The sequence below is a fragment of the Cupressus sempervirens genome, chromosome 10, assembly GCF_028749045.1.
Source record: "Cupressus sempervirens isolate cs-2001-9-10 chromosome 10, ASM2874904v1, whole genome shotgun sequence".
Classification (NCBI taxonomy): domain Eukaryota; kingdom Viridiplantae; phylum Streptophyta; class Pinopsida; order Cupressales; family Cupressaceae; genus Cupressus; species Cupressus sempervirens.
In genome coordinates, this window is record NC_143127.1 from 270,649,391 (window position 1) to 270,676,684 (window position 27,294).

Here is a 27,294-nt window from a genome sequence, read left to right on the forward strand (position 1 = left end):
AAAGTGATGACAAGGTGCATATAGAGGTAATGGAGCTGCTCTTTCATAGAAAGTACCATGACAATACAACCAAACATACACATGTTTCCATTTTGATGGCGTGTTCTTGTTTATCATCAATGAAACCATTAGTGTTGGTTTACTTGTTACATAACCTCACTTGACCTCCTTCCCACAAGAGCTGGTTTGATCCTCATTCATTATAAATATATTACTAGCTTGGTGTTGTCATCAGAACACTTTTAAATGGTGGAGGGCAAACAAGATGGGCTACGAATGGAACAATGAAAGAAATAGGAATGCTATCAATGTTTATAATGAAGTTGTTGCAGAGGAGATTTGCAATCACAATTGATATGGTTGTAGACCATAAAAAAATTGGGAGATGAATAATTATCTAACTTGGGCATCATAAGGACCAAGATCTGTTTTTTCCAACAATCATATCAGCATGGGTATAACCTAAATTTGCAACAAATATCAAGTGTTGGGAGTAATTGTTGCTTAAAACTTCAATAGAAAGAAGGTAGAATTCATCTTATTTATGATTAAGCACACAAGAAAATGAGCTCGTCATATAAGGGACTTTGTTTTGACCTAGCTAGGTGGTTTCATAAAGGGCCTTATGGGTTTGTTTGGTTCTTTCTTACTTTGTGTCCATCAGATGGTTGTGGGAGGGTAATATCAGATTTGGTGTCATTTATATCAGTTCAATCTTTTGATTTGTGCACTAAGAGAGGGTAGATAGTGGATGTGTGAGGTGTTGTTAGAATGTAGCAAACAACCATGGGGAATGAGAGGGTGGTGATGCAGTTGGTGTGGAATTCTAAATTTTAGGAGATGTCACCAGATGAATTAGAAAAATATTGTATATGATTTATGGGAAAGATTGTGTAAGAATTTTTTCATCAACGTTTCGGATCATACTACATGATCCATCATCAGGATGCCAGAGAGTCAATGAGAACAAAAATATGATCCAAAACATTGATGAAAAAATTCTTATACAATCTTTCCCAGAAATCATATACCATATTCATGGATTGTGGAAATCTGATAGCTTTGATAGAAAAATATTATCAACAAAAGGTGAAGTGTGGAGATGTTGATTGTAGCTATGCAAGGATGAGCAAGGGATGTGTAGACATGAGTTTTAACTGGTAGAGGAGATTGATGATATGTGTATTTCGTACAAGTGTTTAGGTTTCTACTATCATAAGGAGATGAATAATAATAATGACTCCATAATGATGATAACAACAACAATTATTAGTAGTATCAGTTGTAACAGTATTAATCAGAATACTAATAATAGAATTAGTAATGCATGCCTAGGCTTTCTCTAAGTTCATTGTTTAAACAATATAGTGAACATAAAATGATCAATGAGTATATTCATTTGCAGCCTAGCTGACCCTGAAGAGGCATCTAGAAACTACACCTTGAACATTATACTATGCGGTGATAAAAAACAGGAGCCTGCAGAAGTAATCTGAGACATTGAAATATTTCTCCTTCTTTCCACATTTTAATCAAATAAATGATGATATTTTCTTATTGCTAATGTATGAGAATGAAGCCTTGAAGAAAGATCTAGCTGAAGCAAGGAAATTCAAGGACAAATTCAAATTAAGCACTGAAAAACTTGATGAACAGCTTGAAAGGCAAATTTCGGTGAAGACACAGTCTGCTAAACCTAAGCTAGAAAACATTATAGGATGATGTGTAGTGAGTCTACATGCTATTTTTTCCATCACGTGTTTCTGAGTTGATTCAGCGAAGTTACATGAGATTTGCTGAAGACTGGTTACTGACAGTATTCACTGAGAGCTACTTTGGACAGTGGTTTGGTTTATTGTTTGGAACATCTTCTAGTCACCTGGGGTATCTGATGCAGGAGCATCCTTGGGTCGTTGGCAATCTTGCATCGCCCAAAAATATTTCCTTTTGGTTTATCAGTTTACAAATTTGACAGTTTTCCTGTTGTCTTAGCCTGCAATCGGTCCAGTTGGCTCATTTTCTAATGCAATCTTAATGGCGTGGTCTAGACATCATGGATCATATGTCTAACTTTGCATCTTGTTCTGAGGTTTCTCCTTGGTCAGATGTAATAGAAAAGCCTCCTTTCTAGACTTCCAAAAGACACTAAAAGGAAATATGAGAAATAGTCTACCCATGACCCATTCTACCATCAAAGCTCCTAAATTGACACCAACTCCCTCTAAAATGATTCAAGTGCCCCCCTCTATAGAATCAACTCCCTTCACAGTGAAACATAAAGTGGAAATTACGTTCAAATGTTTTTTGTTTACCCATGGGGGCATCCCCACAACCAATCCAGCACCTAGCATCCTGTATCTTGGGTACCTGAGGAATTACATCTGCAATTTTAGCAGAATATAAGAAATCATAGACTGCTGCTTTCTCATGCTTGAATAAGGTGTGAAATAAAAAAGAAATCTGGTTTTAGGTAAGAACCTTGGTTTGTAGCTAGCTTCTTGAGCTCGTGCTTAAGGTATAGCATGTTTATGCCAGTAAAGAGCAGTTTAATACAATTAATAACTTAAATTGAATGAGACTTCTGAGGTGAACCCACATTTTAGCTGAGATGCAGTTCTGAGTTATGCATTATTCCTCAGGCTTAGGATATATTTCTTATTGTAAGCATACCTTTTGTAACTTCAGTTGTTTATCGTTTTGTCAGTTTTAAGAAATTCTTTACCCTAAGACTATGCTATTATAACTGGGTGCATTTTTTAGTCCCATTGACATATTTTTGGTGATCAGTGAATGGAATATAATTTCTTTCTATTTTACATTCTTTCTTTCTTTCTTTATTATTAGTTCATAAAAAGTTAATATGGAAATATGTTTTCCTGTCATGTCTTTATTGTAAAGTCAATACTTCATTGACATTTTTCTCTCTGTAATTGGGTTTGCTTGTTAACCATTAACAGGTTGAGAAAGCAAGAAACCACTACATGGATCTTTCTTTCTCTTCTGCATGTGCAGCTATTATTGATATTGGTAATGCTGGTAATATATATATGGATGAGCGTGCTCCGTGGTCTCTGTTCAAGCAAGGAGGCTCAAATGCTGAAGTAGCTGGAAAGGTGTAAGAAAAAACACTTCTTTATTAGCATACAGATATAATGTCAATAGTGAACCATGCTGATTTTTCTATCATTGCTATGTTACCTTGTCACATTACCATCAACATTACAAACAAAAAACAAACCCCTTCTGCACCTCCTGTCTAGCCTGGAAGACCACAAAAAAATATATAAAACATAGTATTTTAATTAAAAGGAACGAAAGGGCAGCAAACTACAGTTTAACAAATGAATTTAAGGCATCAATCAATAGAATGTAGCAACTTACCCATCTTGTTTTGTGATTCAATTTGATATATGGGAAAAGTTGATGTTTATAAACATCCAAATCATTTCACTTTACATGGATTCATATGTTTTTTGAAATTTTATTTTAGAGAATACGTCCTCGATCATACTAGATCCCAAAAATATGTACGTTCAAGATAACTAGGTGTTTATATTGTTTATTAATTAATTTTAGTTTTAAGAAAATGTTGATATTTGGTCCACCTTCTCTACTTCTCTGCAGAATCTTATAGTTATTCTAGAAACAGTGCGGATTATTGCTGTTGCTCTATCTCCTGTTACTCCCTTACTCTGTCGCAAGATATATTTACAACTTGGCTATTCCGAGGATGTATATGATGCTGTTTCTTGGGTATTTTCTTCTTCCTTTTCTTGTATCTTGACATGAAATTCCACAGATTACAACTTAGAGGTCTTATGAAATAATGGAATGTGGAATAAAATTTTCATTACTCTTGTATCTGAAAGAGGCAAGAAAAACATAGTTTGATAGACCTGATAATGGTCTAAATTGATGCAATTTTCCACTGGCATAGGTGGTTTTCGATTATCAAGCAACACTGTTTTTTGGTCCCCCAACTTACATTGTTTGGAAGGTTCTGTAATTATCAATAAACCTTCCAGACACGAGAATATTCATTGTGCTTCTTAATAATCATTAGTAATTCAAAAGGACTAAGTTCATTTTGACCCTTGCATTTAATCTCTATATTCATTACTACAGAAGCACATGAAGACCATCTTTATTGTCTCAACCTCTTTTTCTGAGTGAGAATAGTTGAAGATATGATAAATTCCCAAAACCACAACGGTCATCCCTCCCCTTTAACTAGAACTTCTTCTTAGCTAAGGCCATTCAGAATCCCCAGACAATTGTGTACAAGAAAGAAATACTTTACAGATCAATGAAACCATGCATACAGGGCCTGGAAAATAATAAGCCCCAACAAACACCGCAGAAGGTTCTTCCAAGGCTAATGAATGTATCCTGGTAGCATTATAGTTTTCATATTGACAAGAGTTTCCAAAATAAGCTTATTCAATATTTTAGCTGTGTCATACTACGACACAAAATCCATATAGCAAACTACACAAAATGTAAAACAAAGAAGAAAGAGCTAGTAGCTCGAAGATAGTGTGTAGAATCCCGTCTATCTCCGATTTCAGGTTTATGAATGGATACATTCTTCCTAGTTTTCTTGCAGGATCTTCTCTATTCTACTAAAGATTGCTTTATTGAAATTCTTTTTATACTTGTGATTCAGAAACAAGTGGCAACTGTCCTGTCATTAAACTGTAATACAGATTGAGCCAACTTTTTGAGTAGTTAGACCCTGTTCCCTCGATTGGAATCAAGACATGTGATTCACAAAATTTAATGTATAGATCCATCACAGATTTCTGATATTACATAGCCTCAAGCCACCCTTAATACCATAAGACTAAAAATACGTAAAATAGAAGAGTGATGAATCAAAATAGCAGAAAATGGTCTCCTAAAGCAAATTCCTTTTTGCCAAGACCAGGTGTTTGGGGTACATAAAATTCCTTATGCAAAATAATGTCTCCTAATAATTTCATAGACCTAAGTTCTTCATGAGAACAAGATAACACATTTACACAACCGAAATTAGGTGAGCTATACTTGTCAACTAGTTTCCACTACCTTTTGAACTCTCCAAAACTGAACCTTCTTCCTCTACATCCATTTATCAAACCTGCTGTTCTTCTATGTGCACATCTTTTTACTCTTGTTTGCTTTCAAAATGCACAGTCTTCCTCTCTTTCGTTTTGGCTGTCCAGTATGAAACTTAATGTTCCTTGAAAATCACATCTTTAGTATAGGCAAATCTGGTCTACTGTGATTGAGCTCAGTAAATTTGTGGACCGAATGTGCAGGATCTGGATTGAAGACAAGAAACCTGAACAAGGAAGCTAGCATCTATTAGTTTGGCATTGCAAAATAGATACAAGGAAGCATAAGACTGCAAGAACTCCTAAATAGTAAAACACTAGTAAAGAAGGTAGCAGTTTCGACTTCTCTTTCCTTTAATGACATATGGCAGTTGAAGATGGCTAGCTTTCTTACCCTTTGGGAAGCTCTGCCACTGCCTACCATGCTCTGGCGCTAAATTCTTTGACAAGGAACCAAATAAGGACCTACCTTCCTTCTATGCAACGGTGAGTATTCCCATCTGTCATGCGGGCGATCCAGGTTCAATCTCCGGCAATGGTGCCAAAATGCTGGATGCCTAATTCAAAATGTATTAACCAGTACAATGTAATTATAACCATTCAACAATAGTACCAGACATGAATCATAGATGGCATCATAGAAATAATCAAAGAGAATACATAACATATAATGTGGGATATGGCAGAATGATATAATTTTTCATAGCATAATTATCTCCAATCCCCAACAATGTTCCAGCGTGAAAACAATTAGACACGACCATTGGTTAAGTCTACCAAGTGTCGCTACTTGACACCGCTTGAAAATAACAATTTTAGAATTCTACCCTTTAATTAACAAAAGGATTATTATGGCATAATGGCAACCTACAAGAACCACTAAGAATTCTACTTTTACTCCATTTTTAAGAAAAAAATAATCAAAAGCCATTATTCTTGTCATACTTTTTATCCAAACTACTACTGTTTTTCTTCAAATGCCCCAATAAACTTTTTCTTTAATTAAGTATTAATTCTATCATGTGTTTCTGCTTTATACTAAACCGTTCCCTTGTAATTTATGAAAATGTGCACCTTATAGAGACTTGAATCAACAGAAGACTGTGGTAACCACTTATCACAATGGTAGCCAGTCTTCATTTTCTCATAGAAACTGAGTTTTCCCTAATTGAGTAAAATGAGACACTGAATCATGTCCATATCTAATGCTACGACTTTCACATTCAATGCCATATTTCTCTGAACTTCTTAAACTGTATAAAAGCCAAGTATTTTAAGTCTGAGGAAAACATTGTATTTGATTTACTGTTATAAGGATTTTGTTTATGGCTAATTGCAAGTTAATGCAGGAAGATACAACTTGGGGTGGTCTCAAAATGGGCCAAATGATGGCAGAGCCTGAGCCTATTTTCAGAAGGATTGAAGATCAGGAAGGTGAAACGCCTGAAAACATCAAAGCAAAGAAGAAGGGTGTAAGCAACAAGAAAAAGCCGGAAAAAAAAGAACCATTAGCAAATAAATAAAGAGAAGCCACTTGAACCACAAGCTTGGGTAGAATACAATTAAGAGGCATATTTGTCCAGATGGAATTAATTAGGCATTATTCTTGATTCATGTGGCAAAGATCTTGGTAAAATAAAGAATTTGAGCACAATCACATTACTCATAATAATAATGTTTGTATGAAACAACTATGTATGCTACTTTGGTTCTCGGTTGACTTTGTTTGATTGCAGGGTAGCTGTATGGCTTTTTATGCAACATGTTAAATGCCGTCCATCTTCTCTGTGTAACCAACTCTGTACTTGATGTTTTATATATAATGAAATCCATATCACCAACTATGGGACATGTTACCATATGTCCCTTCTTGTATCAAAAAAAAAAAATGTACTAAAGATTTTCTTTTATTTAAGAAAACGATATTTCAAGCGGTGAAATATATTCTCTTCTATATGAATTTCATACCATTTCTATTTGACAACTCGTAATTTTGGAGAACCTCACTTTGTGTTAAAATTTAAACCCTGTTATGTTAGACCGAAGCCTTTGTGAATAAATTATTGTTGTTCTTTTGAAGTTTAAAAAAATAATAATTCCATCTGTAGTCATATTTTCCAAGTCCAAAATACAGTGGAAAACAACCGATCCACAACTTAATATTCCAGGACTCAGATTCAAGCTTTGTTGACACTAACTTTGAGTTGATGACAAAGTTGCTAGGAATTTTTAAAAATATTTGGGAATCAAGCATGATTAGGTGCAGAGAAAAACTACCAACTCTTGTCATTGTTGGACCACCATCCTGAATGATATTTTTCAAGGCTTTTTGGGATTATTATGGAGTTATATTTTAAGCTCGGGAAGATTTTGAGGAGTTGGTGTTTTACAAGAATGTTTTGATGTTATTTCTCACAAACATTTTAATGTTACACAAAAATATTGTGATGCATTGCTCACTCTTGAAGAGCTCCACTTGGCATTTATGTTTCAAACAGAGTAACGAGAATCGCAATGAAATCGCGTGAATCGCCGATTCAGCGATCAGATTCATGCACCCCGATTTTTTTGGAGTCGGAAATCGTGATCGGCGATTTCATCGGGTGAATCGCCTGAATCACATGTATCGGCGATTCACTCAAAAAATTGCCTGAATCGCCATTAGAAATCGTCAAAAATCGGCTGGCAACAGCATGCATGTTTAGTTGGAAATAATAAAAAAATCACTTATGTTTTTTGCTTTCTTTTTTACCTTTCCTCTTTGTTATAACAGAGTCTTCTAATTGTTAAGCATGACTAGAAGAGAGGAGAAGAGAAAAGAAGAACCATAGGTTATAAAAAAAAAAAAAAAAAAAAAAAAAACGACGACAAATAAAAAATGTTTAGAATGCATAACGGATGATGCCCAAGGGAATGGAAAGACATAATCAGGTAGTAAAACGTCAGCGGTTCCCAGAAAGAGTGTGGGATCAGAAGAAAATCACAAAAACACTGTTCCATATAGTTTTGTGTGGGTTTCAGAGTGCAAATTTGGTTTTGGCGACGGGGGCGCTACCCCTCGACCCCGCCCTGTATCGCGACAGGGAGCGTGCTCGGGGCGCTGCCCCAGGACCCCGCGAGGGCACTACCCCTCGACCCCGCTGGGGGCGTTGCCCCCTAGACCCCCAGTCGCTGCGGTTATCAGTCGTGGGAAGTCTCACCAGTTGATGAGACCTGAAGCTGTTGCAGGCATGGAGTGTTTGTGGTGGAGAGAACAATAGAGCAAGCCTTTCGAGAGGGGTGATATGCTTTGAAGCACTTGGAGTAGGTGTTGGATGTGAAGTTGTCTTATAAAAACTCTTTACCCCATGTGGTAAACACAAACTTCCATGTTTATATATGTTAAGTTTCAACTTCTATTTGATGCTGTTATAGTGTGTTTAAGTTATATTCAATAAAGGGTGCATGAAATAAGTCTTAAATTGTTAAAATCTCTACATTTAAAGGGTTTTTTCAAATTTGCCGATTCATCGCCGATTCACGTCCGATTCACGATTCGATTCGGCCGTGCCGATTCCGATACGATTCTGATTCTCGTTACTTTGGTTTCAAATGACAAGGCTATTGTCTCGATGGCTTCCCATGTGATTTTTAAATAGGTTTTGATTTTTTTTTCAAGCCTACAGTGTTCATAAACAAGACTTCATGTAGCATCATCGCTGAAGGAAATATTGATTTCTATTTCTAAGATTGACAATTCTGATCTATAGTAGAAGGCTTGCTCCCCTAATGGATTCCTCTTGTAATGTTTTGTCCAAAGGAATTGTAAATCTCCCCTTAAGTGCACATTTGGAGCAAACAAGGCTTATTAATTGATATATTCTTTGTAATATCATTATAAAATAGGTTAAGGCTTCTTATTGGTGCATTTTTTCAAAGTACATAAGGCACTAGGCTTTTGAGAATTTTTCTTCCCACCATGAATGACATCTCTACTAATGCATATGTTTGTATCTCCATTGAGGGTAGAAAGTCAAATAGCTGAACTTACTTAGTCATTAGACATTTTTGTCATCTTATCTCTTCCTTTAATGTTATGCTTGTTCAGGTCTTGGCCTCACAAGTTGCCCAAGGTTGTACCAAAGGGATTTGCAAACCAACCAATGTTTTTGGTCAACTAAACAATTTATTAATAGGCATTTTAAAAAATAGTGTTTTGCTCACTATTATCAACCATTATGCATAATTGATGACATTCTTAAAGTCTTTTACAAATCTTTAGTTTTAGTTTACTATGGAGTTAAAAACAATTGCTATAAAATATATTCCCCCTTTGTGGTCGTGGCTAAAGGATGGAAGAGTAAAGCACTTTCTCATCTGTGAGTTATCCTATTTTTTTGAAATCCCTTTATTTTTTTGAAGTGAATGTTTTAATCTTTGAGGGGCTTAATCAAAATGCTTTGATTAAACCCCTTTAGATCATACCTCCTTGGATAGAACCTCTCAAGGTTAAAATAAAGCTATGCTAAAGTCTCCTCCATGCTTGTCGAATTGTTGACTAAAAAAATTGACTAATCTTTTCAAGATCAAATGTAAGTTATTTGAAAATGTCACTTTGAAGGGCATAGCATTTGGTGTTAGCTTTGTGAATGTCTTGTTATGTTAGTTTAATTTATAATAATTGTAATTATATTAGAAAAAGTAATGGCCTTAATACAAGAGACGAGGAAAATGACAAAACTTGTTGGAAAAATCTCATAAAAATGTATTTTTCTATATTGTCCTTGTTTCAAATAAATAATGATATTTTTCATATAGGCTAACATAAACATGATATAGGCCACCTTGGTCACCTAGTCTTGGTTAGCGACCTGTTTCACCCTTGGGCTGTTGTATTTTTTGTTCGGGATTCATTGAAAATATTTTGATTTGTAAAGAGCTTCAAGCACCCTTCAAAACTTGTTTTCCTTAATAAAAAACATAAACATAATATAGTGGAACATAGGTGTCATGTGATATGGTGAAATGGTATATTGCAACTCAAATAAAACAAGATGGCAAGCATCATGGTTTGTGTCATTAGTGTAATGCTTTTGATTTCAGATGAGGTGTGAGAGTAAGAATGTTGAGAAAATAAAATAGAGATAGAGAACTTCTATTATATAGATGAATTTAAAGAGAGATGAAGAGATAATTAGATAGAGATAAAAAGAAGACATTGGGAGGGGGAGAGAGTGTGCACATGAACAAATAGATTTATAGCAAATGAGAAATGAAATATATTGAAAAGTGAGAATATTTTATATATTTTTTAATTAAATATTTATTCTAGGAATTAATGGTTAAACTTAATGACTGATGTGCTAATCTCACTATTTCTTAGCTAGTATTTCTATGTGACCTTATAGACACAAGCTTCCTCTTCAATCCCCAAATTTTAAAATCTTGTAGATGCCCAAGGTTTGATTTTGGTTCATTGGTTTGGCATTTGTGTGCAAATAAGAAATTACTTATGTTTTTTTTATCAGAAGGGAGTAAATGGAGAGGATTGAATACGTTGAGGCCATATATTGGGGTTGTTTTCCACTTGTCCTCCTGGATTTTAGGCAGAGGAGTCAGGGTAGGAGGGTGGAGATTCGAGAAGCAAGCCACAGGTAGAGTCTTGAGGCCGTGGGGAAGATATTTTTTTCCCTATTTTTAGTGATTACAATGCTCGTGGGAGTCCAACCATTCTCTTTCTTTGGAACCATCAAAACCCAAAGAGGTGAAGGGCCCTATTTTCTATTATTATGACAAAGTGGATTCATTTGATATGCATTCCTCGCTTGTGTTGCCTTCTTTTCTGGCTTCATAGAACCGGAGTTGTTCCCCATAGATTCCTCATTCTTACACACAACTTTGAGCTTGTTATGGGCTTTTGCTCAAATCTTCTCTAGACACTATTTGTGCAAGTGTTCTTCATCAACTCATGTTGTCTAGAAGAATGGATTCCATCATTAAAAGTGGTTTAAAGCAATATATGTAGAGCATGTGAGGGGTGACAATAGAAAACACATGTAATTTTTACTATTTTTTTCTAATAAATTTGATTTTTTTTTCTAATCAATTTTTCCAATAGCCAATAGCAAAGCAGATAATTGACTTTTTCAAGAATTTTTAGAATATATGCAAATTTATGAACTATAGGAAAATTGAAATGCTATTGGTTGGATTAATTAGGCTATTGCATCAAACCTGTGCAATAGTAGTATCCTGTCATAGGAAGGAACTAATAATGGTAGAAATATTTATGTAATGAAATTACAAAATTAAAAAATATAAAAAATAATTTACACCATCCATTTTTTACCAATGTTTAGTTTAATTGACATTTATAAAAGTGCTTAATTTTGGTAGTCTAATAATAGTTTAAAATGAAACTTATTATTGTGTTGTCCTCAACAAAGGGGAGATATTAAAATTTCTAAGATACTTCTTTTTCCATTTAAACATGCCTACTACTTAATTGAGGAAAAGTAATTTGCATAAAAAACCAAACTAATTTATTTGCTTGCTACATATTATATTTATACTTGTTCTTGTTGTAACTTGTGCTTATTCTTCTTTTTAGGTTTCACCCAAAATGATCTATGACAAACTCATCAAAGCTTCTACATGATTTTTACTAGTCCTAAGACAAACTTGAAAGTTGTGCAAATTTATATGGGATATCTTCTAATCTCACAAACAAAATACCACATGTATTTCTAAGTAGGTTGTTCATGCAATTATAAGCTTAGAGATTCAAGCAATTCTCCTTTAAGATTGCATACCCAAGATAATCTACCCCTTCCTTATACGTGATTGAGTCTGCTTAGTGTGGTGGTTACTTTTTATTTGTAAGCCTCTTATCATTGTCTATTTAGTTTCAATGAGTAGTACATACCAAAGAGTTTATTTTATTATTGAAAGGATAAAATTAGTCCATTTTGTTGAGACATTTATATATCAACTTCAAATTATTTGTGCAACCTAGTAACCCAATTTAAAATAAAATCCCACGTCAAGTAAGAAGCAGATGTCCTAAGAAAATATTTAGTATTGACATAGTGTAATAGTTCATTTATGGTGTTGTGGTTCTTACCAACAAGGTTCAAACCCCTTACTAGGTTCTTATTGATGAGTATTCATGTTGGGGATGAGTTTCCTCTTTTAGCTCCAACTGATAATGTTGTTATTGTGTGTGAAAGAGTCATATCAATTGTTATGTTGTCGTTGATATCAAGCCATAACTGGATAGACATTATGCTAATTTAGTAAAGTGCCATATCATTTGATTGATAAAGAGGATTTGAAAAAAGTATGTTATTGTAAGTGTTGATAAGTATACGGTATTCAATGGGGAACTTGAATGAGTTAGAATTTGACAGTATAATATTGGTTTGAATGTTTCTCATGATTTGAAGTTGATATGTTACTATAGTTAGAACTTAAACGATTTGAAGTTGATATGTCTTGATGATAACTATTTACTGAGCCAATTGTTATGTTCACCAAGCACGATAAAGAAGAACAAATTTAGAAAAGATTAATTTGTGGCTGAGATTTGGTGAAAATTAAGAATGTTCAAGAAGTTTCAAGTTTAAGGATGAGGTTGGTTATGAGAGAAATGGCTAAAGAAATTCAAAGAAGATTTATCAGTTTGGAATGGAGCACAAAGTTCAAGGGGAAATTTTGTTTCCCAAGTATCTAGATTCAATGAATTTAAAGTTGATGGAGATCTATGATCATGATTAAGAAGCAAAATCTGGAAGATTTTGAAATGATAAAAGTTTTCTATTTAAAGGGATGAAAAAATGTTTTTTGTTACTGATTGGTGTTAATTGTTGTTGATGTGAATATTGTTGATTGAAGAAGAAATAAGGTGAACTAAGTAGAATAGTATTGAGAAGATCAAGAAAAGGAAATGCTAAGTTGAAGTGTGAAGTGTGAGAATCAGCCAAAAAGGGGTTAGAAGAAAGAGATATAGTGAAACATAGATCTGGACGAGCAATGTGTAGTGCTAAAACCTAATAGGTCATTTCATTGTTACTTTTAAACCATTGTAACTTAAAATATCTTAACCAAGTGGACCTAACAAATTTTTGAAATCCTATATGGTAGCATTCTTTTGAATGGTTTGTAAGTCCTTTAGAGTAGGCCACTCTTTAAAAATGTCAAGGAGTGATAAGGTCTAGATGATATTTGGTGAAAACCCTCTAATAAGGTCACAATAAAAATGTGTATGTAGCCTTTAACAAGGTTGGATCCTAACAAAGCTTACTTTAAAAGAGTGAAAATATTTGGGTTGTTGGTTCTCAAGTGGATTTTCCCTTTACAAGGTTTTCATGTTAAATACTTGTGTCAAATGTGCTAGACAACTAAGAGGGGAGAGGTGAATTGGTTATGCCTAGTTATGCTACATGACTTTCAAACACTTTGATACCAATTCAATTTCATAAACATAAAAAGCAGTAACTTGGTAATCTCATGCAACTTCACAATTCAATCTTGTAATCAATTTACTTTAGATGGTTATGTCACTGTTTAAGTTAATACTGAGTATCAAAAATATAACTTAGCTTTTACCTTACTGTTACCTAGTTTTTACCGAGTTGCAGGATTAAGTAAATATCATGAAAATCAATTTGCAAGATTAAAAAAAATTCATACTTTTAACACCATGATTTAACATGGAAACCTTGTAATGGGGAAAAACCACTTGGGACCGACAACCCAAATAATTTCACTCTTTTGTAGTGAGCTCTGCTATGAGCCAACCTTGTTAAAGGTTTACTTGCAAATTTTTAATGAGACCTTGTTAGAGGGTTTTATCATAAAGATCATCTAGACCTTACCACTCCTTGATCTTGTCTAAAGAGTGGTCTGCTCTAAAGGAATCACAAACATCACTAACTGATGTTAACATACATGATTTCAAAAACTTGTTAGGTCCACTTGGTTAAGGGATTTTTCTGCTACAATGGTAAGAAAGTAACAGTCAGATGATCTGAAAGATTTAGCACCACCTTTCTTGTTTAGATCCTTGTTATGCCCTGTCTTCTTATTTCTTTGATCTCTGCTTGGTTGATTCACTTCTTCGCACTTTCACTTTGCTCTAACTCTGCTTGATCAGTACTTCAAAACTTTAACCATAAAACATTTACCACACATCCATCTCACAATTTACATGTAAATTGAAATAGCTAACTACCCATGTTCATCCATAGTATAAAACAAATAACACATAACATAATAAGTTTGTTACCCAGAAACCCTCTAATGAGAAGGTAAAACTGGAGTGGAGATAATACCCACAAATCTTCACTACTGCAGTTGTAAAGTGTATCCAATTAAGGTTACAATTATTTGGTCATAAACTATGATCTACCCTATGAAAGGTTTTCCCTGGTAAAGGCTTAGAAAGACTACTAAATCTTACCTTGTTAAAGGATTTCAACACCTTGCTAAAAGTGTGCTTTGTTAGAGGATTTAAACTTGCAATAAAACAAGCACTCTGCTCTATTGTCTCTAACTGATTCTATAATTCATATCTCTACCATAAACTCCATAGTCACCATGAATGCTCTATCTCTCTTCACTTAGCATTTGTCCTTCTCCTCTCATACTCACATGCAAACTCTTTAGGGTTGTACCTCCTTAAGAAGAATTAGGTGAGCTCGGTTACATAGGAATCAATGATTGTGATTCATCCATTTTGTCTCTTAATACATCTCTTTTCTGATTGGTTGCATGTACTACTACCTCCATATATATCTTCTATAATTGTAAAACAATCCTTAAGTTAGCACAAAAATGGTTTACATAGGAGTTTGTGCATTACAAATAACTATGTCAAAAACTATTTACTCAGCACTTGAAAGCTTTGATGCTTGACATTCACTATATCCTTAATGAAGTAACTCGGCTCCTAGATGACTCAACATCCACTATTTTACTTGACATCTAAATCACTTAGCATATATAACTTGTTCGGCTTGAGGTACCCAACAAATACCATCTGCTTGGCACATACTGGTGCTCGACACTAACTATAAGTATATTGCTTGGCATACACTACTTACTCGACAGATATTGAGTTCTATTAAGTAATGACTTAAGTATTTTGTCCCTGCCTTGTCAAAACTAAAATGAGATCACCAATCTCCCTCTTTGACATGAGTGGCAAAAACCCTTTGTCATGCATATACAACCTAACTTATGTGCATAACTCAGATGATCTATATACATTACTTGGCTCTCATACAATTTTATAAAATTTGCAAAATTGATGACATAACTGTCATACCTTATTGCACCAAAATTTTATAACTCCCCCTGAGTTGATATTTCCTTTCTATAACCAAATTTTGTACTCCTATTGAGTAAGTGTGTGATCTTTTGATGTTCCCTATTTTTGCATGAGTACTCCCCCTAACTCAAAATTGTACTCCCCTTTATTGCAAAAACCATAATCCACCTTTTTTGACAGTTATGTCATTTGGGTGGTACACTAATTGTGTGTTTGTCCAAAAATGTTCTATGGACCTCTGTAATTATTTTCAATGTTGCATCCCAATTATTGCATGCTACCTCTAGAGATCAATATTGAACATCTAGGTAGGTAGCAAGGTCAACTAGGCCATCATGTGTTGAAATTTGATTATCCTTTTTCATCAATGTTTCAACAAAGGCTAGTTCCTTATGCAACACTTCCATGTGTGAGGTCAACATGGACTGGATACTAATCAAGGTAACCTTGATGTTTGCATCTTTTGTTTGTAGCACGACTAGCTTACCTTGAGTAGATAGTAGTCTCTAAAAATGATTCTATCTTTAACCAAGAGATAGTTTCAATGTTGTACTTATGGACTGTAGATCCCCTTGCAACTAGTCAATAGTCATCTGTACTTCTTGTGTGAAAAAATTTACATCACAATGATTTGTGTGTAGAGAAAAGATATTCTCCAACACCTTTTTCACATCTGCCATTTTGGTTGCTAAGTCAAACTATCTAAGTGCAATGACACTAAAAATCTTTTTGAGAACTTTAGAGTGAAACTTCTTTTCGGACCATTCTAGAAGTTTAACATTGTAATCTAGGTCTTCATCCTTGATCTTATCAACTATGTTGACTAGTTGCTCAATGATTGATTTTTCCTAACTTGACTCTAGTAGAGAGTATGCATCAAGAAATAAATCTTTGATTTCATGAAGTACTTGCTTTTGCTTATGCTAGATCTTGTAAGCAACTCTTGTTGTTTCTTCCTTTCAAGAACTTCCTGTAGAATGCTCATTTTTTCTATGGTGATTGTTTCAAGATCAAACTTTGGTAGTTCAATCACCTCATCTAAGTTTACATCTCCATAAGATGTACCTTAAATATACTTAGATGTGCCAGGACTAGGCTTTGATATTTTAAGGGGTGTAGGATATGTACTTGGTTATTGAAGAGTTTGACTAGTAGGAGGTGATACAAAAAATAGTAGGGTAACCAAAGTCTGTATAGCAATTTGTTCCTCTGCCTTACTAGTCAAAACTGACTCTTCAATCCTATCCTTCTCCTGCTCTTTGTTTTCATATTCACCTTGCAATTGTGAGATAGGTGCAAGGCTAGCTTCTTGACCTATGTGGATTGTTGTCCCATCCTTCTCAATAGTTAATACTACTTGTATTGAAGGACTTTTCACTAAGGTACTGACATTTGGTGGAACTATATCCTTCACCAAATATACCACAATGGGAAATGCAATTTGTGTATCAGTTGTAACACTTTCCTGTTCTTTAACTTTAATAGATTGAGGGGGTACTTTGGATGTTTCTTGTGATTTCTCGATTGTAGATGCCAATTCTACCTTCTCAATCTCATCTACTCTCACCAATATAGGATGGTTGCATAATTTAGTTGTACTGGTGGCATCAATCAAAATTTTCTTCATGTCTTCCTCTATCAAGGGATTTGTTTTGAGAAGAGTTTTCAAAAACATCCTTTATGTATGTTGAGTCATGGTGACTCACTTGGTCTACATGTGGGGGACTAGCACTTAGCACTTGTACCTTTGGTACATTCTGATCATCCTACTACTCATCATCAGTTGTGGCCTCTACTGATATTTTTGTTTTAGTACCTCTTACATGACCATCCTTGAATTAGACTTCTTATCCTTGTTCATCTTTCTTATCTCCAACTTCCTCAAGAACTTGATCACTTGGCTTTTATGTTGTCAACGCATAGATGACTTTCCATATCTGGGTATTCTATTTGACAATATCTTCAATGTTATTTTGCAAAATGTTAAAGGCTCTATATTTGGGGGAAAATCTCCCCTTGAATTTATTCATTTCTTTTTTCAGCATTTCCTTATCCAAAGTAGGCATTACTCTGGCAAGTGTAGTCTCCCTAATCTATATTTTTGTTGTTAAACTATGCTACCACTTCTACTCAACTCGGTCATAAAGACCCTTTGGTAGTGATTTGGCAATCTCTATAGGTGTGGTCTTAAATGTAGCCATCATCACATATATAGCTTCTTCCACCTTGTTTTGATCAATCTTTCCTAACTTATCAAATACAACATGTACAAAACCAAATAAATCTGCATTATTCTTAACATTCTCACACAAATTATCTATATCTGATGAGGGTTTGTGGCTTACCACATGAAATTGATGATGTCATCTAATTATATCCTCTCTTCATTTGACTCAACTGTTGGAGTCCTCTTTCCTTTTGGTTTATTTTCCTCCTTTACTTGTTTGGTGGTTGCCCTTGTGCTTGACCTAGTAGGAGGTACCATTTGCTTCTATTGTCAAAGTTTCACAAGCTTCTTCTTGGGTTTCTCCTCTTTAGGCTCCTTTTCTTTCCTCTTCTTCTTTTTAGCTAGCTTAGGTGCTTCCTTGACTTCTTCTTCCTCGACACCTTCCACATTCTTTTCTTGATCTTTTACTTGGCCTTGAGTAAGCACCAATGGGGTTTCAACTTGATGTTCTTCTTCATCATTTTCATCATCTTCTTCTTCTTCCTCTCCCCCTTCACCAAATATCTCCTTAAGCTTCTTCACAAGCTTGTTTTTCTTCATTATAACAATAGCTATCTTCAAATCAATAGTGATTCTTGATTTGGTTTTATCATAGTTTCCAAATGAGGTGGCACTCTTGTCAACTTCCTCTACCAATAAAGATTTAATAGCTATAGATGCCTCATTTACATTGAATTCATAAGGAAAGGACTTCAACCATCTAACCCTAGGTATGGTTTTCTGCACATATGTGTAATCTACATCATCTAGAAAGAAAACATCATTGTAGTATTGTTCAATTAGTGATACAAGAATTCTTAGCCTCTATTTCATAGACTTGTTGAAGTCCTCAAATTAACTTGTCATTACTGTTTCAAAATTATCTCCAAGCTACTCAATTAGATTTGTAATATGTAATGTCACTATCTTGTTGGTCTTCCACACTATTTGACCAAATATTGGAAAAGTATTCTACACATAGAAGAATATGCAGACAAGCAGTGAACCAAATTTACATTGTGCACTCTTTCTCTTTCTTATGGCCTCGGGGTTTTCTAATAACTCTTGAAGTTATAACTTGACAAGGTCATAAGTGTGATCTTTCTTCACTATCTTGTATCCCAAATCCATAGCCATGCAAGATACATTGTTCAATCTACTTAATTGAAAGAACTTGTGAGCAATTACTCTAACTGCAAAGTCAATTAGGGGATCTAAAATTGTGTCTATGGACATCCCTCTCTTATTCCATATTGCCCCTTTATTTCTCTCAATTACCTCATTTGCATCACTATACATAGTTTTAGGTATGCCTAGGGTTGGATACCCTTTTAATTGGTTGATGATCCTTTTAATGATCTTAATGGGTCCATTCTCCAACCATATGAAATTGTCATGAATACGAATAAAGACAATGCATATCCAATCATTCTTAAAAACTTGAGGAAAATCTAGGGCATGATTTGACCCTTTCTATTCAAAAATATTGTATTCTTCCCTCAAAACTCCATTATCACATAATTTGTTGTATGTGTCTCTTATTTTCATGTCTCCTACATCTCCTATCTTTCCAGTATAAGGAAACTTGCAACAAAGAATATAGTTGTTTCCACATAACCCATAATAGATCTGAAATAAATATGCAATTAAAATCCATATGCAAGAGAATAAACAACATACCCACAAAAATTGTGACACAAGATATACCCTGGGAAACCCTCATTGAGGGAAAAACCTAGCCTCCAAAAGCATCCATCACTATATATTATTTAGCAAAGACACCATTGCAATACAACCATGGAAGCCTTCAAAGCCATAACTACAATCGAGCAAACTATGTGAACAAACATGAATCCACACATCCCATGCCATGCTTCCAACCTTCAGAAATACTCCTTTGGCTAACCTGTCAAGCCTTGTCTTGCTCGACTCTTGCCTTTTTCCCTTCTCAGACTACAACTACCCTTGTGGCTTCTTATATAGTAGCAAGCCCCACAAAACCATTAAGTGTTATTACATAAACCATGTGCTAGAACCATGTTCTACCTAACCAATTGACCCCACATTTAATATTGGACATTTAATTCTTTTCCCCAATATTAAATAATTACATCAAATATTATCACAATATTACAATACAACTCATCAAGTATATTCCATAGGAATCTTTACATGTTGCACGTCCATCTAAGTGCAACATTACATATTATGTAATGTGTGCAACACCCATTATCTCAACAATCTTCCACTTGTTGTATACATTACATAGGGTCAATTCATAGCCACATAAATGAACAAGGGAACAATCCCTCCCAGCTCATCCACCATCATGGATTAAAGTAGACCAAGTGCTCTATCCTGATACGTGCAACAAAATAAAAGTATCTAGCATCTCAAACATGAATGAAGCCACCTTCTATTATGCCACTACCACTGGACATACATAGAAGTCATCCAAATAAAAAACCACCCAACCTGTCACATTAGAAGATCATAAAATCTTGTACCAACAGAAATGTCGAGCACAAAAAACTTGATCAAAAGGTAATCACATGTATTTGTAGTTGTCAAATTATCCATAGCTGAAATAGCACCCACAACAAGTGCCAAACCCATCTAACTATCCATACCTCCAATGGTATATCAAGTGAATCTCACATCATCAACATATCCAATCTATAATCTACAATCACAAGCCTCAAGAGCAATGCTTGCCACATATATACAAAAAAGCTTCCACTGCAAAAGATAATGTCAAATCTATAACCAATCCACTCACAACATCTCAAAGAAGTGAATCCATGTAGTCTCAAGGACATCCACAATACATAAACCAATAACCTGCAAGAATAGCTATCGTAACCAATCTCCAATGCTCTCCCAAGTTCTTCACAACCAATAGAGGAAATAGATAAAGGAATAACTATTTCATCTCTCACATGACATACATGAGTACAAACCAGTGATCATAATCTCTAACCAATCTCAAATCCAATGTAAGTGAAACTAAACATCTAGGAAGATAACCAAGACCAATGAGAAACCATGCAAATCATAACCTGTATCATGTCCTTCTATACACACCTCCAAATTTAAACTATGCAAGTATGATCCCCTCCATAAAACCCCAACCAAGAAGCTATAACAACACCTAAACCATACCATATGACTAATCATGGATGTAAGCCTCTCACAAAAAGATCAAACTCATAAAACCATTCTTAATCCAAGGAATATGCCCAATATAAAACCATCTCCCAAACACAACCAACATAACAACATATGCACATGGAGATAACTAATGCTAAACCATCTCTCAAATGAACCCTTCAGAATTAAGTCATGTACCGTAGCTCAAGATACATATCCATGAAACAGAAGCATAAATATAATACATGAGAAAAAATAATAGGCTATACCTCTCAAGTAGAAAACCACCAAGTAGACCAAGAGTGGGGAATGAGAATGCTCATCAAGATAATCAAGTCTCCAACCAAGACTCATCTATGAACAATCTCCTCTCAAGTCCATATCAGGTGACTACCCCTCAGACTTCCTGCTGAAACCATCAACCATATAAACAAACACATCTCTAATCCAAGAGAAATCAGCTTCACCACTGCCTTTAAGTATCCATGAGCACCTATAACCAATCAATCCATGCCAACTCCAAATGCAACACAACAATATCATGAAGTATCCAACTTATGATCAATGTACTGAATACTAAGAAACTAAACCAAGATCAATGTCAAAGTTCCAACCATGGCCTCATGAACATAAACATGACAACATGATCTAATTCATCTCAAAAGAGACAACATGATCCATATGAACATACTATAACATGTCAAAACTCTAAATGTGTATCAAGAGTATACCATGACATAAAAATGAAACCATCCTAACTCTAAGGATAACATGCGAAATGAAAGTATAAACCACACCTTTACCAAGAACCCTATGAGTCCTCAAGATGCAACCATCTCCACATACCACGAAGAACCCTCTCCACACACCATGAAGATAACCAAGAACTCCATGAGTCCTCAAGATATAATTATCTTCACACACCATGAAGATAACCAAGTGCACCATACAAATGTTAAAGATGCTTCTGCACCAACATGATCTAAGAAAAACCTCCAACATCTGCAAACACTCAATAAATATATCAATGCCAAAAAATCCCACTCAACCATGGTACCAAGTCACCTATGGCATCATAAAATCTATCTCCTACTTGAAGATCCTCTAGGTCTACACTTACACAACCAAATTGTCAAAAAAGTGACACCAAGATCTCCAAACACAAGAAGATATAAACCAAACTAAGAACTAATCCTACACTATCACCCCATCACTACCACAAGCTCCCACTAAACTGTGTATCCAAGCTATCCATGACATCATGATGGAAAAAAACCATCCTCTAACCATGAGAATCAACCAAGGCATCAAACCATCAAAGAACTCAAAGTGCACATCATGAGATCCTCAAAAGAAACCAAATAAACATGATCCTCAACTAAGAATATATACCACCATAACTAAATCATAAATCCAAGCTAATGAACATCAAGGATGTACCTGTATATCCAATCATTTCATGCCAAAATCCATGGCACCATGATCACATCTATGAATCAAGCATCTGACTCTCAATATGTCCAACCTATCAGCATAAAATAATCAACCACAATCCTCCACAAACTTGTACTTGGTAACAAAATCTCATCCCTTTTACATGAAGAAAAATTAGCAAATCATGTGACTTAGGGCATAGACGACTCAAGTCCAAGTCACTAATTTGAATATGCATTAATAATGAAAGATCAATGGGCAAAGACAACTCATATCCAAGCCATAAACACAACCTGTAAATATAGACCACTTACAACACTACACAACTTGTAGATCCAACAAGTCATCATACATATCCAAACCAAACACTGATAGTCATATCATCATGAGACCCATTTGAAATATGAACTGAGTATACAATGACCTCAAATCTAAATCTCCAAAATATGCAATGCCATAAACTCACAATGTTACCATAGTCAATATATATCATAAACCGTTTAGATCAATATATCAACAAATAAATCATACCAAACCTATACCAAATCTAAACCAATGTGTAGAGCTCTCCAAGAGCTTTCCATTGACTACTCAAAGTCTAAAATTTGACTCTGTGTGCCCAAGTTATGCCCTAATCTGTGCTTAAAATAAATAACATCTAAATTTTGGGCTCTTAAAATCTAACAAAATTTTAAAATCACTTAACCAAACCTACATCAAGTTGTAGTGCTCTGAATTAGCTTTCCAATGCCTATAAGAACTCTGAAATTCAATATCCTGAGAGAAAGTTATGACCATTTTACTAAGACTGTCTTTTTACCATTTGCACTACGATTTTTCATTTTTTTTGTGACAAAAATTTTGACAAGATTAAATTTGATGGCCATCACAAGCTAGAACTAAAAACTTTTTCATTTCCTCTAAACATGGCCAAACTAAGGCATATTATATATCAAAATTTATGAAAATGTCGACTTGAATCCAATGGTGAGGTCTATTTTTACCTAGGAGGTCATTTCTATAAGCTCCCACTAAAACCCTCATTTAAATAAAACATCTAAAAAATTCTTTTGTACAACAATTTCACATGCCCAAAATCTACCAACATCTCATCTTAACAACAAACCCAAAACTCTCAGATTTGCAATAAAAAAACAGATATATCTTGCCCTTTCTTTTATCCTCTCATGCATTCCCATGGAATCAATATAGAATTGCAATAATAAAACCATAGCTCTGATACCACTTGTAAGGAAATTTGCAACAAAGAATATAACCATTTCCACATAACCCATAATAGATCTTAAATAAATATGCAATTAAAATCCACATGCAAGAGAATAAACAACATACCCACAAAAATTGTGACACAAGATATACCCTGAGAAACCCTTATTGAGGGAAAAACCAACCTCTAAAAGCATCCATCACCATGTATTATTCAACAAAAACACCATTGCAATACAACCATAGAAGCCTTGAAAGTCATAGCCACAACCGAACAAACTATATGAACAAGCATGGATCCACACATCCCATGCCATGCTTCCAACCTTCACGAATGCTCCCTTGGCTAACTTGTCAAGCCTTGTCTCACTTGACTCTTTCCTTTTGCCCTTCTCACATTATAACAGCTACCGTTGTGGCTGCTTATATAGTAGCAAGTCCCACAAAACCACTAAGTGGTATTACATAAACCATGTGCTACCTAACCCATTGATCCCACATTTAATATTAGGCATTTAATTCTTTTTCTCAATATTAAATAATTACATCAAATATAATCACAATGTTATAATACAACTCATCAAGTATATTCCATGAGAATCTTTACATGTTGCACATCCATCTAGGTACAACATTACATAATAAAAACAAAATAATAAAATATAATAATATTATGCAATGTGTGCAACACCCATTATCTCAACATCCAGTGTAGCAAGATCTGATGTCTTATATCATTAATACTTTTGGTGGTATCATTGATAGTGCACTAGACAGGTCTCCTTTATATGTTACCCCGGGAATAGCTTGGAAGGGTGATTGTCTAACTTCATTACTAATTAATTGCACTTAAAAAAATTATTTTCCTTCCTTCCTAATGTTAGATTGTGGTGACTGATTAGGAAAGTATTGTACATACTCCATAGTTCCTTGGTAGGGTTTAGGGTCAAACTAGGCCCTGAGTGGGGCTTTGGAGGCAATAGCCCCCAATACAATCAGGGTCGTTAGGCCATGACTATTAGGCGTTCAAGGGTGGATCCTCTGAGAAATTGTACCAAAATTTTATGGCTAACATGTTGTAACTAATTTTAACCCTAAAGCAGCAAAATATTTGTATAAAAGGGCTTAGGGTTAGGGATTTTTTTATTTTGGGTGGTGCAAAAATTGCTTCTTGTGATAGTATTGAGCTGTAAAGGATTACGCATTGTAATCACTAGATCATGATAATATTGGCCTTGCTATTTGTGGACGTACCCCAAGGATTGGGTGAACCATGTTAAATTTTGGTGTCTTGTATTCTCTTCTATGTGATCTATTATTTTATGTTATTTTTTATATTTGCATGTAATTTTTATTTATGTCCATGGTTTTATCCTAACAAGTGGTATTAGAGTGAGATTTTTTTCAGTTATCCTATGCAGAAAAGTTCACAGTTGAGTGGGAGTCTCACGATTAAGTGAGAGTGATGGTAGATGAGGGTAAGCTGAGGGTTGATTAGTTTAATGGGCAGAAATTTCATTTATTGAAGATGCAAATAGAAGACTATCTTTATTAGAAGGATTTATGGAAGTGTTAGAAGGAAAAATCAAGAATCAGGGATATATGACAAATGACAACTGAGATCTTTTAGATAAAAAGACACTTAGAGGCATTTGATTATGCCTGGCACCATCAGTGGCATTTAATATTACAAAATCGAAGATAATGAGAGAGTTAATGGAATCCTTAGCAAAATTGTATGAAAAGCCCTTCACTTTAAATAAGGTATTTCTCATGAAGCATTTATTTAATATGAAAATGGCAGAAGGTGGATCTATTGTAGATCATCTAAATATGTTTAATATTGTTACTAGTCAGTTATCTTATGTGGGTATCAATTTTGATGAAAAAATTAGGGCTCTGTTGATTTTGTGTTCTTTGCCTAAAAGTTGGAATGGCTTAGTAATGGCTTTGAGTAATTCCATTTCTGGATCTAATACTCTAAAATATGATGATGTGATCGGTGTTATTCTGAGTGAGGAAACTCATAGGAAAACTTTAAGAAAATCTACATCTAGAAGTGCTTTGAATGCACAAAGTTGAGGTAGAACGACTAAGAGAGGAAGTAATTTTGGAAATCATAGGAAATCAAGAGGAAAGTCAAAAGGGAAGAGATCTCAATCAACAGGACCAAACAACTACTAGTACTATGGGAAACTAGGCCATAAGAAAAAAGATTGTTGGACTCAAAAGAAAAATGAAGGAGAAAAGCAAGATGGAGACAAGGGGGAAAATGTGGTAAGTAACAAATCCAAAGAGGATGTTTTACTTCTATTTTTAAAAAAGTGTTGATGATTCATGGGTTTTAGATTTTGGAGCTTCATTTCATGCTACACCTCATAGAGGTTATTTCATTGAGTATGTCCAAGGGGATTTTGGGCTTGTTTATTCGGGGGATAATGAACCCTGTCAAATTGTTGGAAAAGGAAAATTTAAGATTAAGTTGTAGAATAAAAATCATTGGCTACTACATGAGGTAAGACATGTTCGAAGGATGAATAACAATTAAATTTCAATTGAGAAACTCGGTGATGAGGGTCACGTAGTTACTTTTAATGATAGAAATTGAAAGGTTTCAAAAGGTTCCCTTGTAGTAGCAAAATCTGTGAAAGTAGGCATCTTATATCTTTGTATAGTTCACATTTTTCCTTGTACTTTAATTGTTTCAGAGAAAAATGAATGTTTAGGAATATTTGAATGAAGAGATATATATGGATCGGCCATAGGGATTTAAGGTCAAAGGTAAGGAGAACCTAGTGTGCAAATTGAAGAAAAATTTATATGACTTAAAGCAAGCACCTTGGCAATGGTATCTGAAATTTGATAGTTTTATTCATAAGCATGGATATAGTAGGTGTCATTCAGATCATTTTTTTTTACTTTAAGAGGTTGGATGATGACAACTACATTATTTTATGTTTATATGTTGATGATATGCTTGTAGCAAGGTCTAACATGGATCACATTAAGGGGCTGAAATGCTAGTTGGCACATGCATTTTCTATGAAGGATTTGGGGGTAGCAAAACAAAACCTTGGTATGAAAATTTGTAGAGATAGGAAAAAAAAGAAATTAACTTTATCTCAAGTTGATTATATTGCAAAGGTGTTGCATGATTTCTCTATGTAGAATGCTAAAGTTACCAGCACACCTTTACCTAGTCATTTGAAGTTGATTAAAGAGATGTGTCCCAAGACACAAGAAGAAGAGGATAAGATGTCCAAGGTATCTTATGCTTTAGCTATAGGAAGCTTGATGTATTCTATGGTATGTACAATGCCAAATATTGCACATACAACGGGAGTTGTTAGTAGATATGTGAGTCATCTATGAATTGAGCATTGGAATGTAGTCAAATGGATTCTCAAATATTTGAGAGGAACATCTAGTAAGTGTTTACAATTTGGAGGCTCTACTACTAATTTATAGTGATATGTTGATTTAGATTTGGTAGGGGATATTGATACCAGGTGGAGTACTATAGGTTATGCATTTACTATTGGTGGGGCAGCCATGAGAGAGGTTTCTAGATTACAAAAGATGAATGTTTTATCCACTACATAGGCAAGAGTATATTGTTGCTACAAAGGAAGCCAAGGAGGTGATATGGCTTTAGTTCTTATTGGAAGAATTGGGACACCCTTAGAGGGATAATTACTTGTTTACAAATAGCCAGAGTACCATTCATTTTGTGAAGAATTCTACTCTACATTCAAAGAAAAAACACATATAGTTGCAATACCATTTTCTTCGATCAATTTTGGACGATGGACAATTAAAGCTAGACAAGATACATATAGATGATAATCTAGTGGATATGTTTACAAAAGTAG

The 27,294-nt window shown here is 34.6% G+C and overlaps 1 protein-coding gene across 3 annotated transcripts in view; it reads left to right on the forward strand.

Annotated features, from left to right (window-relative positions):
• Positions 1-6,957, forward strand: part of OVA1 (methionyl-tRNA synthetase / methionine-tRNA ligase / MetRS (cpMetRS)) — a 263,112-nt gene extending 256,155 nt beyond the window's left edge. The window contains exons 10-13 of one of the 3 annotated variants that reach the window (XR_016358062.1): positions 2,958-3,113; positions 3,625-3,753; positions 6,446-6,726; positions 6,833-6,957. Coding sequence is in view for 2 of the 3 variants with exons in the window: in XM_089807421.1 (XP_089663547.1) it covers positions 2,958-3,113; positions 3,625-3,753; positions 6,446-6,619 (459 nt within the window). In the remaining variant the exon portion in view is untranslated. Of the gene's footprint in view, positions 1-2,957; positions 3,114-3,624; positions 3,754-6,445 lie in introns of all 3 variants that reach the window. The other 2 variants (XM_089807421.1, XM_089807422.1) reach the window with 2 other exon arrangements.
• Positions 6,958-27,294: the final 20,337 nt, after the last annotated feature.